This window comes from Pseudopodoces humilis, chromosome 1 (genome assembly GCF_049639895.1).
Source record: "Pseudopodoces humilis isolate 2021_Gansu_Grassland_sample_001 chromosome 1, ASM4963989v1, whole genome shotgun sequence".
NCBI classification, from domain to species: domain Eukaryota; kingdom Metazoa; phylum Chordata; class Aves; order Passeriformes; family Paridae; genus Pseudopodoces; species Pseudopodoces humilis.
Genome location: NC_142200.1, coordinates 7,445,638 through 7,463,330, shown reverse-complemented (window position 1 = coordinate 7,463,330; position 17,693 = coordinate 7,445,638). Strand labels below are relative to the sequence as shown.

At 42.7% G+C, this 17,693-nt stretch overlaps 1 protein-coding gene across 2 annotated transcripts in view; it reads right to left on the bottom strand.

The window, feature by feature from the left end:
* Positions 1-2,913: 2,913 nt before the first annotated feature.
* The window catches only part of ST3GAL1 (ST3 beta-galactoside alpha-2,3-sialyltransferase 1), a 77,288-nt gene continuing 62,508 nt past the window's right edge, over positions 2,914-17,693 (bottom strand). For both annotated transcript variants that reach the window (XM_005516895.3, XM_088063570.1), the window contains exons 4-8: positions 17,473-17,669; positions 14,137-14,316; positions 10,089-10,134; positions 7,784-7,903; positions 2,914-6,354 (exon numbers count right to left, since the gene is read on the bottom strand). In XM_005516895.3, coding sequence (XP_005516952.1) covers positions 6,181-6,354; positions 7,784-7,903; positions 10,089-10,134; positions 14,137-14,316; positions 17,473-17,669 — 717 coding nt within the window. In that variant the 3' untranslated portion in view covers positions 2,914-6,180. The remainder of the gene's footprint in view (positions 6,355-7,783; positions 7,904-10,088; positions 10,135-14,136; positions 14,317-17,472; positions 17,670-17,693) is intronic.

The window sequence follows — 17,693 nt, the reverse complement described above, 5'->3', positions numbered from 1 at the left end:
TCCTGTCTTCACCTTTAAATCTGTTTATTTCTATTTCCTTACCTATTCAAGTCTAACCCTCAAATGATAGAGCCTGTCAGCTTGCAGTTTCTCCCTGCAGCCAATGCTTTGGTGTCCTTAGTGAAGTACCATCAGTCATCAATTTCTCCCCTGCCTCTTTCCTGTAACTCTACCACTGTGCAGGCAGGAGCTCTGTGCCTCATCAGCATCTTGGGGAACTTGCTCACACTTATCCACTCCCTGATACCTGCATCCTTCCCCATTTAAAGGAGAAAGAGGAGTTGAAATAGTGGTGGGACAAGGGGGAACAGTTTTAAATTGACAAGAGATTTAGATTAGATGTTATCAAGAAGTTATTTACTATGAGGGTGGTGAGACACTGGCACAGGTTGCCCTGAGAAGTTGTGGATGCTCCATCCCTGGAAGTCCTCAAGGCCAGGTTGGATGGGTCTCAGAGCACCTGGTCTAGTGGAAGGTGTTCCTGTCCATGGCAGCAGGGTTGGAACTGGATGATCTCGAAGGTCTCTTCCAACCCAACCATTCTATGTTCTTGAATACAGCTGTGAAAAAATTCCACCGCTTTTCTTTCTCCCCCACTTCCCTCTCAGATCTAGTGTTAAAGGCACAAAACCTATTTCTGGGCTAAACAGACAAATGGGGGTAGAATTCAGCACCATAAAGTCACCCCAGGCCATAATGATTCTATGATTGAAGCTATGAAATCACTATTTTCTACCATATGAAACCCACTGTTTTTTTTGCACAGGCTGAAGAGCAGATGTGGCTGTAAACAGGAAATTCTTCAAAGCACAGCTCAGGTATGGCCAGTCCATCCACACCCCCAGCCCCAGACTGTGGGAAATGTGCAGCTTCCCTGGATGGTGGCAGCTCTTTGGGGCCAGCCCCAGTAAAGCAAGGAGAGAAACACAAAAATGCACATGGGGAGACATGGCCATTAGGGGCTTCTTGATGTAACACTTGATTTAGGGCATCCTTGGGGGGACCCATGGTGCTGCAGCAGTGTTTGCAGTGATGCAGTGTTTGTGGAACACGTTAGGATGCTTTCCTTACTGATCTGGTGTCTGGGTGAACAGGAAGGCCAGCTGGTAGCTGCTGAGTCTCCAATTACATGGAAACAGTAACTATTGTGGAAAATGTCCTTAGAAGGAGTGTTAATGTCATGGGGACAGACACACTCACACATGGATATATTTATATTCTGCCAGCCAAAGGTTACTTTAGAAGCTGAAAACTAAGGAATAGACCAACATGGTACATTTCCTACAGGAGAAAATTTACCTGAAAACACAGAGATTTACCTCTGCATACAATACCTGACCATGAAGAACTTTTCACTGTCCCTATTTTATTTCATATTGTCTCAAGACAATAAATGTAAGGAGATTAACTCCCTCAAATTCTATAGAAAAGACAAGGGAGAACAGATTTTTAAGGGTGGCAAGGGACTCCTTTGCCTTTTTATTCATTGGGTTTAATTGCTATTCTGACTGTGAGCCATCAAAGGAACCCATGCCATGGACTGAAGCCATACAGCTCCCCTATGGGTACTACTGTTCTTCATTTGATGGTATAAGCAAAGTTCTCTTTCCAAGTCCTGTGGTCGGTCCATCTGTCTGCATGTTGTTGTTGCTGCATGTCTTACTAGTTTCAAGTGGTTTCCAGATTGTAATTTTACGCAAATTACTTTCCTGACAAAATCATTTCAGACCTGGAAGCTGCATTGCATTGCACCTCTTGTGAGTGGACATGAAGCAAAATACAAAATGATTTCCAAGAAAGCTGTTCCTTGGTGTTATTTTGCTTTGCAGAGGAGCAAGTGCTTTGCATCTCCTCTGCACCTGAAGTGACTGGAATAGCTCCTCAGACTTGTGTGTCTCTACTTCCCACTCATTTTCAACAAGTGTGATTCTGGCTGGGCTGTATCCATTAATGGTGGTTAATATCTCACTGATGCAGCACATCTAGAGCCTGGGTTAAAAAGCAAAGTGTCAGGCAGACTCAGAGAACCTGATGCTCTGAGGGTCACACTAGACAGCAGTCTTACTGTGACCAACTTACCACTGCCTGTATCTGAACAGGAGCTTCCCAAGCTGACCTCTGATGAGCTCCTACCATCAGGATGGCTGCATTTCAAAGGGCAACTTGCATCACTGCCAGCCCATCTCAGCCCCTTAAACAGTGAAAAGGAAAGAACAGATAAGGAAAGTGAGCAGTTTATGGGGTCCATGAGAAGCAGCCAAGGTGGTGTTCCCACATGTAGAGCCATGGTCAAGCAGATGTGGGTGTGACCTGCTGAAGTGACACCTGATCAAAGGGATCCATCTCCTGGATGGGGTTCTCACAATGGACAGCTAAGCCAGCCATGACTGCAGTGCTTGTGTGACCACAGCAGGCCTGAAAACAGGGACCTGGGGTGGATCCTCTGATCTCAGCCAGGTCAGACAAGTTGAATCTTCTCTCAAGTCACTGTTTTCCGAGTCTGCGTTAATTTTCCTTATTTATCTCTTAAATAGAGCATAGATCCATCAGGAGACCACAAGCATATTAGGTTCAATTTCTTTTCTGCAGAAAGGCCTAGAGCTGCCATGTGAGCAGTGTGATGCCATGACCACAAGCAGCCTGAAACATGTCAAGGTCACCCAAGGGATCACAGAATCACAAAGGTTGGAAAAGACCTCTAAGATCATTGAGTCCGACTGGATGGGTGTGAAGAAATGGAATAAGCTTCATTACACTGTTATGTGACAGAAGAGGTTCTAGGAGCTAATGAAAATACTGTGGAAAAAGAAGTGTGCACAGAAACACTTTGATTTGATTACAATAAAAAGTTTATTTTGATTCATATCATACTGAAAAATTAAATAAATAAAATATCAACGAATGATTGTATGAGACTTCCCACCATTAGAGAAAAAAATCATAATAGATTGTGAAGTCAGAGAAAATTACAAAGAAAACCTGGTCATGGGAGGAAAAAAGTGCTCAAGAGATTTGGCTTTGGTAAAAAACATAACACACACTCAAGGAGTGCTTCAGAGATTTTGCAGTGGTGGCAAATACAGTCCAAGAGTTTGAAGGCTTAACATGTTGTTAAATGTTTTCCTTGGTTCTTTTAAACCAAAAAAACCCCAAAAAGTTTCTAGCAGGAAAACAGCCTTCAACAATGCCAGTGGAAATGAATTCTTCCCTCAGGATCATTTGTTGGTATCTCCTGATTCTGAAGGCAATTGAAAGAGCAGCAAAATTGTGGAGAAACCGAGAGAAGAATCTAACACAATAGTTAGCTGCCTGAAGGACTCTAGAAAAAGTTCCCCTGGAATAGAAACATGATGACACAGACTATTCCTCATCCTACACCTGGAGAGATCCATTCTCTGCTCTCCTAACACTCTGAAAAATGGACATCAAAGTGGTACACAGTTACTGCTTGCTGTTGACAACAAAATTAAATGGGAATTGAAGCTTGTTCCATGATGAGGACACTAAATCTATCTGCATATATGAGCCACGAGGTTTTATATGTGCTGTCAGAGGCAGAATGTTCAGGGGAAATGGAAATTTTATTAGAACAGCAAAAGGAAGATTTCAGAACAACACAGGCTAGAATATAGCTGGCTTCTTTTTTTGATTCTAAATTGACCCATGATTAAAAACAAAAACAAAAGCAAAACATCAAGGGGATAAACCACCATGAGTTTTCTTCCAAATCTTTCTAAAAATGACTGAAAGAGCAGTCAATGTTTCTGAATTACTAATATTTGTCCATGAGGAAAAAAAGAAAAGTATTTGAAGCTCCAAAATCCAGCCACACTGTGAAGTTGTTACTGGCATCTCACACATAGTCTTTTACCTCTTAAACTTGCTTTGTTTGTATTACTGCAGCATCTCACAAGAGGCATATTGATTAACAGCAGTTTAAATAAGCAGGAATGCTTAAAGCAAACAAACATGGTTCAGGCAGTAATGCTTCATTCTTTTTCAAAGGACATGTAGAAGACAGTAAGCCCATCAAATCTGCTGTGCCTGTGACATGCAGGTGAGCTCTGCTGGCCACCGTGCTGGGAAATGGCTTCTTGACATGAGGATCGTGAACAGGTCTCATCATGAGGATTTGAAAATCCTGCCCTTTCCATGTTGCTGTCCTGAAGGGTCACACGAGCTGAGGGAGCTCAATGCCCACACAGACATTTGGCATCCTTGGCTCTCTATACCCCACAAATCCAGTGATGCTCATGTGAGTAAAGCAATTCATGTTGGTGCACGGTGCTGTGGCCCAAAATTCCAGCTGACCATGACACTGTGCCATGTACTGCTGCCTTGGAGGGCACCTCACTGGTACCAACTGCTGCAGAAAGACTAGGGGATAAATCTTGGATGGAGCACATCACTGTTGAAGGGCTTTCACTGACCTCAAATATTCATCTGCTTGGACATGCTGCCACAACCGGTGCATAGAAGAGAGGACATTTAGATGATGATTTCATTTGACATAAAAAAAAAAACTCCAACCAATGTGATACATTAAAAATTAAATATGCCATTTTTCCCCAGCCTAATCAGAAGTCCCTCGAAGTCTGTGGCAGGAACTACCCTTGTTTCACCAAGGCTGAAAGTGGATCCATAATTCACGAGTCTTGTTTTGATGATATTGAGAAGAAAAGGCCACTGTTTTCCATTCTTCACTGCCTGAACTTGGATTTATACTTTATCTGTCCTTGAAGCTTTAATGCACTGATTCCATCAAAAATCTGTGGATATAAAACCTCCACTGTACCTCCCCTCCTCTCACTGCCTGGAGGTACTGACATCAAAATACACATTTCTCCAGAGATGTGCATGATTTTGAAGTCTGTCTCATGCTCTAAGATCAGCTTGTGCAGATTGTGTCTTTGTAGGTGCTGCTACACAACAAAAGATTCTTAGTGTATAACTGGTTAATATCCCAAACCATGATTTTTTTTTTCCATTTCAGATAGAGAGCTTGTGAAGAGATATCGCATTTTTAAACTTGTAAAAAAAAAAATTAAGAAGAAACTTTTCCTTGGGACTTTTGAATATGTTCCCATAAAAAAAGGTAAAAGCTACCTTTAAAAATTGTCTTGTTTGTGTTTGTTCAAGTACAATATAGGAGTTGTTATTATTGATTTTGACTACAAAAGCATACCAGACAGAAGCTAAACTTTGGTTAATTTTTCCCCCTTTTAATAAAAAAATGTTTAATTTAGGGTTTGTCATCTTGAAAAAAAAATCACATTTGTTGCACAATTATAAAAGGCACATATAAATGACTTGAGGAAAGTCCACTTTCCAATCTTAAATTGATTAAATAAAAAAATTTTAAAAAAATAACATTTCAGAGTATTTTCCACCAAAAAAAAACCCCACAAAAAAAACAAAGAAAAAAAAAGCACAAAACCCCCCAAAACTACATATAACCAAATGAAACAGACAAGTGGCTAAAAAGGCCAATTTTTTTTTTTCCTGGAGTTTTCAGTATTATTTTCTCCATCATTAGGACAGAGGAAGTGTAGGAAACAATGTTAAATAATACATGAGATGATTTTCTAGACACTATCAATGCAAAATGAGGCAATGGTTGAAATATTTACTCCTCCAGGCAACTTCATCATGTTTTTCCTTAATACAGCATGAAAATGGAAATAGTAAGAGAACAGAGAAGAGGTGGTTCAAAAAGAAGATCAACAGCAGAAGTGAATTCATTTCTTTGAGGTAATCCTTACTATGATGTTCACAGCTGCCTTAGTGGATCTCAAGTCCCAGAAGTCATTTTCTCTCCTCTTCAAGGATCTCCTGCCTTGCTCGAGGAGAGAACAGATACACAGATACCAGTTCCTGTGCTCAGGCTTCCTCTAATTGCAACAGGCAGATCTTTCATCAGTAATTCAAGAATCGAGCTGTAGAGCCTAAGCAGAGATTAATTTATTCCCACAAGTGATTGGTAGCTCCTGGCTATCCATAGATAGGAAAATGTGTGCAGCTTGGAAGCCGGTCCTTGGCCTCGTTCTCTGCAGAGTGAGCTGCTCCAAATCCACCGCAGATCCACGCACTCAAACCTGGCTGGTGTCCAGATCATCTTCACTGAGCTCTGTTCTGCTGCATGCTGGAAATTGCAGCCCTCACTTGTCCCCGTGGCCAGGGTCATCTGCCCTTGAAAAATTTTATTTTTTCAATGGAGGCAAGAGTCAAAGTTATATTGAACTCGAAATCCCCATCATGGACGCCTGTCTTCCGGAAAGCCCCACCTGAAGTGTTGTTTTCCCAGTAATGATGCCAGTGTCCTTTGCTGTCTGCTCCAAAGCCGTACACATTCACCTAGGATGGAAGGGAGAACCAGTGTTATGGACTGGAAAGCAATTGCTCCTCATCTGAAATGCTGAAGAAAATCTTTATTCTCAGTGTATGTACAGGCAGCAGCACCTGAGCTCCTCAGTGGCGTCCTGAGCTCTTCTGCTGCAGGACGTGACCACAGAGAAACAGCCCAGGGCCTACACAAGGCACGTGTGCTGAGACACCTCCAGACCTGAACTCAGAGGGAAAAGGAGATTTCCATCCATTAATTCTTATTTAGCAATATGAAAATGCATTCCTATCCCTTAAGCATGACTGACCCCAGGAGATCTGTGGCTTGGGATGGGAATCTCCTCTGTAGCTGATTTAAGTCACAAAGAGTGAAAAAAAAATTTGGCCTGGTCCTGGTCTTCTAAATAATGACTCATGGTGACCACACTTATATGCTTGATTATATGATATTTTCAGTTACTTGAGAGACAGATGGATTTTATGTTCTTTGCATGTGTACCCACCTACAGCCTCTCCCCCTCCCAAAGTCTCGTTTGTTGATGGCTACACCTGTCTCCTCTGATGGTAACAGTCCAAACGTCACCACTGATTTATTTAAGCTCAGAGTGGTGATATATCTGACTGTATTTGAATGGGCCATAGCCCCAAACCAGCTCCCTAAACCAACCACACCCAGGGCCATTCAAATATGAGCTATTTTTAAGTTCTTTCTGGTAATGTCAGAGGCCTGTTCATTGCCTGCTTACCAGAAAACAGGCTCCATCCAACCTGCTGTGACTATGATAAGAATTTCTTCCAGTATCTTTAGGAGTATTTCCATCACCTCTCCAAGCAAAACAGGCTGGGGTGCCCAACACTCTCATCAGCAGACGTGACCAGGACAGGGATTTTGCCAGCAAAGTGATTTTTTTTCCCCCATGCTGCCAAGCCCATGATTGCAGGATTTTGTAGAGCTGACCTTGTTCTAAGCAGCTGAGTCTCCAGTCACCTTGGAGCACCTCACATCACTCAAACCAGAGAATTTCCCCAAGTAACTGCTGGAGCAAAGGCATTTACTATAACCTACAGTATAAACCCACAAGCCTGAGTTTGAAAATATGAGACAAAACATAATTCAAATTTTCACTAGCAAGATGGGCACAGATACCATTCATGTCTAGATATCTTTTGATACCAGCTGGAACCTCTGTTTATGTTTAATTATATTCTCCTGGAGTGCATTGTAAACCCTGCAATTTGCTGACATTAAAAAAATCCATCACTGTCGCTTGAGCATGTCTGCATGTTTCTGAGAAGTCTGCATACGTTTGAAGAGGTAAATAGCAGAGAAGGTGGAGAGGGGGAAACAAAGGCTGAGTGAGTGGCCAGAGGTTGTTCCTGGCTCTTCAGTGTGAAATGTCCTGATTTTTTATCCATATATCCAAAACCAGATGGACTTTACCTCATCGCATACATGGAGAGCAAACATCAAAGACAGAAGGCCTGTGGAGGGGTATCTCCCATGATGCTCCAGCCAGTTTTCATAGATGTATTTCATAAAAGCTGGATTATAAACCAGGATCTAGGCAAAATTGGAGAGACTCATTAGTAAAATACCCTGGGGAAAAAAACAATGGTAGCACACAATTCCTAAAGGACACTGGGTAAGAAAGGAATAATAGTTACTCCTTGAAGGCAGGTGAAAGGCAAAAATAAGTCACATATTAAGTGCATTCAGGAATATTTCCCATGTGCAATCACATATCAGTAGCCCTTCCTTGGTCTTGATATCCCTCCTGCTTCCAGTAATGTAAATCCTGGAGATTCCTACTGAAACCAATTGGTATGAAACAACACAAGTGAGATGGAACTTTGGCATTAGCCATTCAACTCTCCCTGCAGCACCCTGCAGGTGAGCTCTGGGGAGGTGGAATCCTGAACAAGGCAAGCATGAGATGCCATGATATGTTTCACAGAGCCACAGATTAATTTAGGTTGGAAAAGACCCCTAAGATCATCAGTTCAGCTGTAATTTGACTAGAAACATAGGAGCAGCTGCCTCTTCTGCACAATGTGCCAGCCATGTTTTGGTACCTCAATAGGTACAGATCTAAGGAAACCAAGGGCCAAATTTAAACTATCAGGGAGCCTATCAGGTCGTGAATGCTTCTTTTATCCTGTTTTTCAAACACGAAATTTTTCTATTCTGTGTATTTTTTTCTAACAAGACACAGAATGCATTTTTTTATCTCACAGAGGTTAAATCACAGAGACAGAGCACTTAAGATAAGACCTGAGAGTACAGTAAATCCAAGGACTGGTAGGAGCCCTTGGTTTCAACCCCCTCCCCTGAAAGAGGCTTTTCCCTCCATGCAGCATTTGTAATTAGAGTGACAGCACTTCAGTGCTATCTGGTTAGCTGCAAGGCTCTTCCTTTTACAAAGTCAGAGGTTAATTGCTGATATTGCATCTGTGTGTAATCTCTTCTCACAGGGTGTTTTGCATTGCAGTGTGGGAAGAAACACAGGCTTCTCCTCTCATGCTCAGGAAGCTGCTGCATATCACCATGCCCTGGGCTGCTGCCACTCAGCTGTGATGTGAGTTTAACAACCTGCCCTGGTGCTTCTCACAGGGCTTTTGCAGAGGTTATCATGTACCTCACAACAGGTAAGGATGAGCTAAGGGATGATTTAATGCACCCTAGAGGTCCATGGTTTCAAACAAAGGAAAATAAACTGATATTAGTTCAGGCTCTCACCTCACTTTGGCAAAATCTGACCTCCTGAATGAAAGGTATGTGCTTCAATTTGTAATTTTAATGTTCTGGAGCTAATGTCATGCTTTAACAGCCCTTGAGGGACTAGACACCCATACTTCTTTGGAAAATCAGTCTCTCCAAAGGCTGAGAGAATGAGACCTTTATTTTTTCTGGAAGCTCCACAGAATAGGTTCTTCCTCTCCCACACAGCCTGCCTTGGTTATATCCTCAAACCATGCAGCTACAACACCAGAAGTCTTTGCACAGTGGCTAAGGTTCCTACATGGGAATTAACATCCTGCCCCATGGCAAATCCTGCCTCCAGCCTGTCCCTGTCTGTGCTCTCATGCAAACTGTGCTTGAACATTGCCTGTGAGACCTGTAATACACCTGGAGCAAAACCTTCCTGGACTTGGCTTCAGCTCAGCCTCCAGGCTTGTTTAATTGGCTACAGGTAATTACTGCAGCTGTGGGCTAAGAGCCCAACACCAGGAATTCTCCACTGACTTGGGAACACACAGCTTTATTTGTTCAGAGTTCATTTAGCTCCTTATTACAAAGAACTGACCTGGGAGTGAGAAACATCCTTGGTGTTCAAATATTAAAATTGTTTAAGAAAACCTCTGAAGTCTCTCCTCAGCATCATTACATACAAATGACTGCAAGGGGTAAGAACAGAGCAGTTTCTGTGGAGGACAATGCTGCACTTTTAATGTCCCTGAGCAGCACCAGAGGAAGTGATGCAACCTTCAGAACAGTGTCCATGCAATGGCATAGCCACAAGAGCAACTTCTTTCCAACCACAGATATTTAGTGGTTGATCTATGGCCTAAATGGCACAGAGGAGCCAAATCTTTAGCTTAGCTGAGCCTTATAAAGTGTCTGTATTTTGGCTCCAACTTTTTATGAATGTCAAGGGCTTGCTTGGATTTTTGCAGTTTACCAAAGAGGCAAAAGACCTACAAATAAATTAGCAGAACAAATCCACCAACCAGCCAGCATTGCTCACCTTTTCTTTTTTGACTTTGATTTTCCTTGGAACTGGAACATATGTGCTGTTAAAGAAAAAAAAAAAAAAAAGAGAGAGCACCATGAGAAATAAAAGCCCAACGTATTAATCTTTTAGTGTAATTCCAAAGAAAAAATATTATTCAAGTAAAGTAATAAATTCCAATTATTAGACAGTAGTAAACTCAAGAAGTTGTTGTAAAATGAGGCTGCAATTAAGTAACACAGCAGGAAAAGAAGTAAGTTGTCACTGCAGCAATTTTATAGGAAACTATTACGTTCTTAAATATTCAAGTTAATTATTGACAGTAGGACACCAAAGATTGAGTTGAGAATACACTGTAGAGTCAATACTATGTGGAGATCGAGACTTCTAATTCTTGGATCATTATTGCTGCAGTCTAGGCTCTTTGATGATGGGAAAGACTTTCCGTTTAATTTCATGGCAGAAAAACCTTCTCCCACCAGGGGGAGACTTTTCCTCTCCTAACACTCGGAGCTACCACAGGCTTTTCAGAGTCGGTGGCAGCAGAGCTCACCAGTTCTCTGGTTATATGAAACTCGGGTATTCCCAGTACACAGCCCCTCACAGAAAGCTATTTCTCTCCTCCCCAGGGTGATGCTGAAGGCCAGCATAAAATTTCCAAGTTACACCTTATGACTGGGTTGAAATCACGAGTCATATCTTGAAAATGAAAGAAACTTTTATTCCCTGTATCTCATGCTCAGTGTGTGCTGGCATTGCACTCATCACGAGTGCTGTAAGGAAAAAAAATCATCCTGAGTTTGTTTCAAGTGAAAGAATTTGGGTGAGCTGGGAATTGGAATATATCCCAAAACATATCCTGCACACTTTTTAGATGGGTTGTGGTAAATCACCAAAGCCTTCCATTAGTTCAGTATGAATGTTTTAGCTTGGGTTTTGGTGACAAGGTTCCTGTCATTAAGGTTTTATTTTCTTTGAACCACAGAACATCATCACTTTTAAAACTTAGTCTAAATCTTCCCAAACCAGTGGTGACCTGGCAAAGTTCTCCTGACCTGCAGTCCGTGCTCTGGGCTGGAGGCAATGGGAGAGGTGATGGGTGGTTCCAACACTCCTAAGAGGTGATGCTGCTGGGGAAAGGGACACTGATGCAGACTTCTCAACCTGGTCTCAGTAAACATGCCCTTGCAGCTACAGCCCATGCCTGACCTTGATCAGCAAATCAGTAAACACAGTCTTGGTGATCCCATGCCCTTTTTGTGCTCATAAAGTCTAAAAGGGCTTCTTTGCTGGTAGAATCTCCTTAATATCATATAAATAAACAGTTAATCTTTTCTAAAAAGGTGATGTGGAAGGAACAAGAGAGCTGTGTTTCATGGATAGATACAGCAGAAGACCAAAGAAACGAATATGCAGTGTTCATGACAGTACTTGTGGACATCTCTGATCTAACCAGGAAATACATCAGTCAAATGGGACTGAGAATGTCTGAGAGAATCACTCAGCTATTAATTGAAGCTAATATTAAGGCAATCTGAAGTTTGACTTCTGTTTTGAATCCTAAAAATTGCAAGAATTATGATAATACTAAGAGAAGAATATGTTTAACTCACAGGTTTTCAGTTTTAGGAAATTTACAGAAAATTAAACACTGTGTGGAAGTCTAACCAATACAGGATGCTTATCTTTTTTTATCTATGAGTACACTTGGGATTTTGTTAGCCTAAACTCAGCTGACACTATGCAGCCTGTGCACATGGAACAATGCCAAAGCAGACCAGGGTAAGGAGATAAGTACTTCTTCCTTTATAAAATACTGACTTTCAAATGGTTTTTATTTTTATTTCATGCTTTCTCGCCTTTAAAAATGTGCACTCAACAATTTCCTTATACCCATTATCTGACACTGTGTGTTTAATGTGTGCTCATAGGTTAATTCTACAAGGCTAAAATTATGCAATGTGCATTGCTATGATTTGTATGCTTATGATTTTCTGCTTTTATTATTCCAGCTTATTAATTACACAATTTCCCTGTTTTGAGAATGGCAAATCTTAAAATAGTGGTATTTCTTTCATGTGGTTAAATACTCACTAATTTATACCAGATGCTTACCAAGCCCCTGTATACAATCCAACTATAAATATATAATAAATCCTGCAATTTATTAAGCAAAGGTGTTTTCCTTTTCACTTGCTGTGACCACATTGTGGTCAACCAGTTATGCCTTCTTCATAGGCTAAGAGCTCACTTGAAATCAGAGCAGGGCTCAGGGGAGTACCAAGAGCTTTCCCCCAGGGCAGGGACAGGCAGTGCACCTGCCTGCAAAACCTGTGTCCATGTAAATTATAGAACAATAGAACCATTCAGGTTGGAAAGACCTCTAAGATCATTGAGTCCAACAGTTAACCCACCACTGCCAAGTCATCACCAAACCATGTCCCTAAGTGCCACGCCTATATGTTTCTTAAATTCCTTCAGGGATGGTGACACCACCACTCCCATGGACAGCCTGCTGCAGTGCTGGACAACTCTTTTGGCAAAGAAATTGTTTTTGATATTCAATCTAAACCTCCCTGGTGAAACTTGAGGCATATCCTCTTTTCCTTGTTACTTGAGAAAAGAGGAGAACCCTCACCTGGCTACAGCCTCCTGTCAGGGAGCTGTAGAGACTGGTAAGGTCCCCCCTGAGCCTCCTTTTCTCCAGGATGAATGCCCCCAGCTCCCACTCATCAGATTTGTGCTGCAGACCCTTCTCTGGACAGGCTTCAGCCCCTCAGTGATGTTCTTGTAGTGAGTGGTACACTTTTTTAAGTGTACTGATTTTCCCAAGTTATGAGTGTGTCTTGAAAGTGGGTTTTATTCAAGCCAGTTTATGACTGTATATATTAAATGCTGGTGATAAAAAAGGTTTAAGAAAGCTAACACAGATTTGTTACAAGTTAAGGGAATCTTAATAAGAAATAAAAAGAATCTAACATGTATCTACAAAGAAGGAAAAGAAAATGAAGAGAAAAAATAAAACTTTGTTTGTTTTTCCATGAAAGAGTTTTACTTAAAATTGCAAAGTGGGTCTTATGTCCAGTCAACATGCCCAAGACACACTTTTACAAGTTTAAATTTTCTGAGACTTTGAAATTGGGAAAAAAGTTGAAATGTCTTGAAATATTTCTCCCTGGAGTAAAGCAATCCGATCTGCTCTTGCTGCCTATGTGTAGCAGAGTGTCACCAAGCGATCCCACACGGCTGTGGTTCCACATCCAGCAGATAACCTTGCACACAGTACAAATGTCACGTATTTCATTCTCTGGATTAGGAAAAGCCAGCTTACAGGAAGGAAGAGAATCTGCTAGCAGGCTTCCAGAAGAAACATGCATTTTGATCACATTTCTAATTCTGGTGCTGCCATAAATATATCTAGCAGGAGACAACCTTTACTTCTGACAGCATTCAAAAAAGAACTGGAGAATAAATTCCAGTGTGTCACATTATTGCCAAGTAGAAGTCTTGAATTTTAGGCTAAGTCATGGAGGTGACACATAAAACATTGTTTCTTCTGAACAGTTCTCAGTCATGTTCCACCAGGAAAGACAGACCAAGCTCCTGACCAACCTGTCCAGGGGAGCTCATCCTCAAGTGCTGCAGTCTGCATCTGCTCTTTGGGGAGCAACCCGCACACTCCTCATCCTCTTCTGCAACTGTACTGACTCCCAAGAAACCAGAGAGGAGGAGGGATGAGCAGAAGCCCAAAATGAGGCAGTGAACTCCAAAGCTTATGAGCCTTTTGATCAAACTGGTCATCTCCACCAGCAAAACCTCCCCTTTTCATTTCTCTGAGACCACAGGGATGTAAGAGACTGGATCTTGATCTTTGCCTCAACAACTGCAATATAACATTAAGCTTTTCCTAGAAATCAAGTGTTTAGGGCTGAACTCTGACTTGAGTGGGTCTGCAAAGCACCCTAGGCCTTATGAGAAGCAGGGACTTGCCCCACACAGGCTAACATCTCCTACAGCAACGTGAAGTACAGAGCTCCCACCCCTTGTGCCTGCCCTTACTCACAAGTTGATGGTGCCTGTGGTGAGAGCGGTGACAACCCAGCGCAGGTCCAGGGTTTTGAAGGGGATCAGGATCATGCTCACATTTGCTGCCAGCTCTTTGTAGCTCTCAGGATAAACAAAGTGGTGAGTGGTCTTGCTCCCAACATCTGATTCGTAGCCGGCAGTGGGGGCACGATTCATTCTGCAGCCCAAAAATAAGAATTGAGATAGAAGAGGAATTAGGTAAGTACAAGTACTTTGGTGAATTTTCACCAAGTCATTTGCTTGAGGTGCAGGTGGCTAAGGGGAGTGCTATATGCAGGGACTTCAGACAGCCCTGACAGATGTAAGTGTCCTCAGGCAAGCTGGAATGATCATAACCCATATGATTGAACAGTAAATGAAAGCTCAGCCTTAGTGTGGAATTCCTTGGACTGAACAGGAGTGTCTACCAGGCAGGTGTATCTCTGAGCACATCCCTGCATTCCCTTTACAGTCATTAAAAGAGTGGTGAGCCCATGAGGACACATCTCACTTCATCCTAAAGCTGCATCCTCCAGCTGGTGAGAAAAACATTGCCCTGAAGTACATCAGCTTGACTTCTTGCAGCTCCATTTCCCCCTTATCCATACAGGTGTATTTGAATGTCTTGGGTCAAGGTAATAAACCATGCTGTGTTTGATGAGAAGCAGCAAATAATCCTTATGGTTCTCCCACAAAAAGGCACCAAATCAGTGCCAAATAGACACAAATACAGGACCTGCTGCTGACCCTTCATTTACTCAAACCTTACTTTTACTTTGTAGGATGTACTCCACAGATACTCAGGGTCACTCTGCACACACATGGGGTGCTTTAGGTAACCCTGGGGTCAGTCCATGGAGATCTGCCCAGGGCCTCCAGGGCTCAGTTAAGATGTGTTGGCTAAAAAGGGCTGCCCTACCTTATGTTGGATGTATCACAGATTGACAGAATCAAAGGATATTCTCAGTTGGAAGGGATCCACAAGGATCATTGAGTCCAACTCTTAAATGAGTGGCCCATATAGGGAACAGAGAGGGATTTCTGAACTCAGGACTGCAGAAATGCCTCTGTGCCTGTGTTCACTTCTGAAAGCCAATCTGGGAACACATCAGCAATTCTCTCCCTGCTGCTTTAGCTCCTCAGTGGCAGAGATTTGCATATTTCTGTGGTGTAGCACATTGTACATTAGAGATCCCTGAAGCAACTTGCATGACTCCATGGTGCTGTGTAAAACCATGGAGAAATCCCTCAGTTGTCTCTGAGCAAAATGTTTTTTTTCCTGCAATAACATTAGATCAGCTCCTGGCAGAAGCACAGGGAGGACAAGGAAGGATGTAGCTGAGGAGGTAATGAGGAGCATCATACATTGCCAGACAACATGCTGCCCTGGTTAATGATAACAGGAGATGCAAAATCTGTTTATCAAGTCTATGCCAGGCTGTGTTATTGCAGTTCTCCCCCAGGTGAATTACTTAAGTTTCTTTTAACTCCCTTCAAGGGAGTTATTAGTGTAGTTAGAATATCCTGCCAGCCTTGTGGATTTGTTATTGAGTTTTCTGTTACTGGCTTCCCTGCCAGTGACCCACAGCATACCATGTAGAAATACTGGAAAAGCACAGGACTTTCTGTGTTTTACCTTGAGATTAGTCAGTAGTCAAAGGTATAAAATATGGGTGTTTCTTTCCATCAAGACAAAAACAAGGGTGACATGTTGGTCATCTTACAATCTGCCCTTGGGTCTCTGTGCCTTTCCTGCCACCCATGGTGGGGCTGTCGGTGCCAGATGGCAGAAGGCAGCGTTCACACCCAGTCTCAGCAGGAAGGACCAAGCAGGAACTTCCTTCTGTCATGGAAGGAGCTAGTTATACAAATAAAAGTGGGCTGGAACATGCTGTTTGGAAGGAAAGGTGCCCCCTCAGACACCTTGGCTCTCCGCAGCACTTGGCTGTATTGCCAGAGGATGTGGAAGTGAATTTCAGGTCACCAGAGATTTTGGGTTTGATGCACAGAGGTGTCACCTTCCCTGCACAAATTCCTATGGTGAATCCTAAAACCTTGTGCAATTGTTTCAGATCTGGCTTAAGATGGCTGAAATATAAATCTGAGACTGCAAGGTTCACTAAGTCACCAAGAGTTTTGTCCTTGTCAGGGATGGCTGGCTATGGGATAGGCAAGGCCTTGGAGCAGTAACATGCACCTTAGCTATTACTACCAGATTTTGAGTCTGGCAAAGTCTTTTCTGCACAACTCTGGAAATGTAGGACAGGCAATATAAGAAAGTCCACACAGGAATGGGGCTGTCTCCATATGGGAGGACTCAGAGTTAAACATAAATGCACCACAGCATCCCACATTTGCAGCTGCCCCACATTTACAACCTGTAGGAATAACGTTGAGGGCTCTTCCTTTCCCTTCATGGATCTGAAGGACAGCTTGGTGCCTCTGCCTTTGGGGAGGTACTTTTGGCAGGGAGCAACTCCTGATATGATTTGTGAAGATTTAGATGCCATCTGAAGACTCTATGCCATGTTCAAGCCACATCAGACGCCAAGGTGGCTTAACAATTCAAACAGTGTTGATCCTCTGTTGATTTATTCTTGACTTCAGAGCACAGTTTCCTTCTAAGGCTTTTGTTGCTTCTGAGAGAATAATCCCACATGTGGCATTTCAAGAGCAATCCCTCCCTTCCTGCTCCTTATTGCTTCCCAAATTGTGCTGTGCTGGCAGCTGTGGTGTGAAAGGCAGATGACACACTGAACTTAGTCCAGATATTTTGGCTGCCCTCTGCATGATAAGCCCTGCTTGCCTAGTTCAGAGGAACAAAGTGGCCAACCTTGTTGCCTGAAAAGGGAAAGGCAATGCCATCCTTTACAAATTCCCTGCAGCCAAATAGGTGACTCTGGTCCACTGAAAGGCGTCTTTGGTTCCCCCACCTCACCACTGTTTAAGAGTGAGCTGGTGCAAGAAAGTAAAATCTAACACAGTCAGTTAAATGCCTAAAAGATCGCTCATGAGCACTGGCTGCAGAAATAACTTTTACTCCTAAGTGCAAATCTTTTTTCGCCTACATTTTTTAACACAGGCAGTTACAGATTGTGCAGAACAAGCTACGGTATCAATACCTATTAATGTTTCTTTGTCCAAGCTAAAACATGAGGTCCTAGCTCCAACACTCATAATTTAATGCCCCTGAAACTTAGGCTTGAGTTAAGTACCAGGTTTCACTAGACAGACCCTGAAACCTTGTTTACTCACTTGTACCTCCCCAAATACCAATTTAGAGTGTGAATTTTAGACAAGAAAGGCATCTGTGGCTGAGGTGGTCTCCACTCACCTGAGCACAAAGTCATGGGAGTCGATATCCTGGCCGTACTGAGACTGCCGGAGGTTCCCGGAGTTGCCCACGACGGCGCAGCGCCTGCAGGTGTAGGAGCCCCGCTCCTGCAGCGGATCCCTGTCCCCAGGGATGAGCCCAAACAGCTCTGTGAGAGTGGCATTCAAACTCTTCGGAGCTTTCTCTCCTTGCAGTTTCTGTCAGGGAGAAAAATCGCTCCA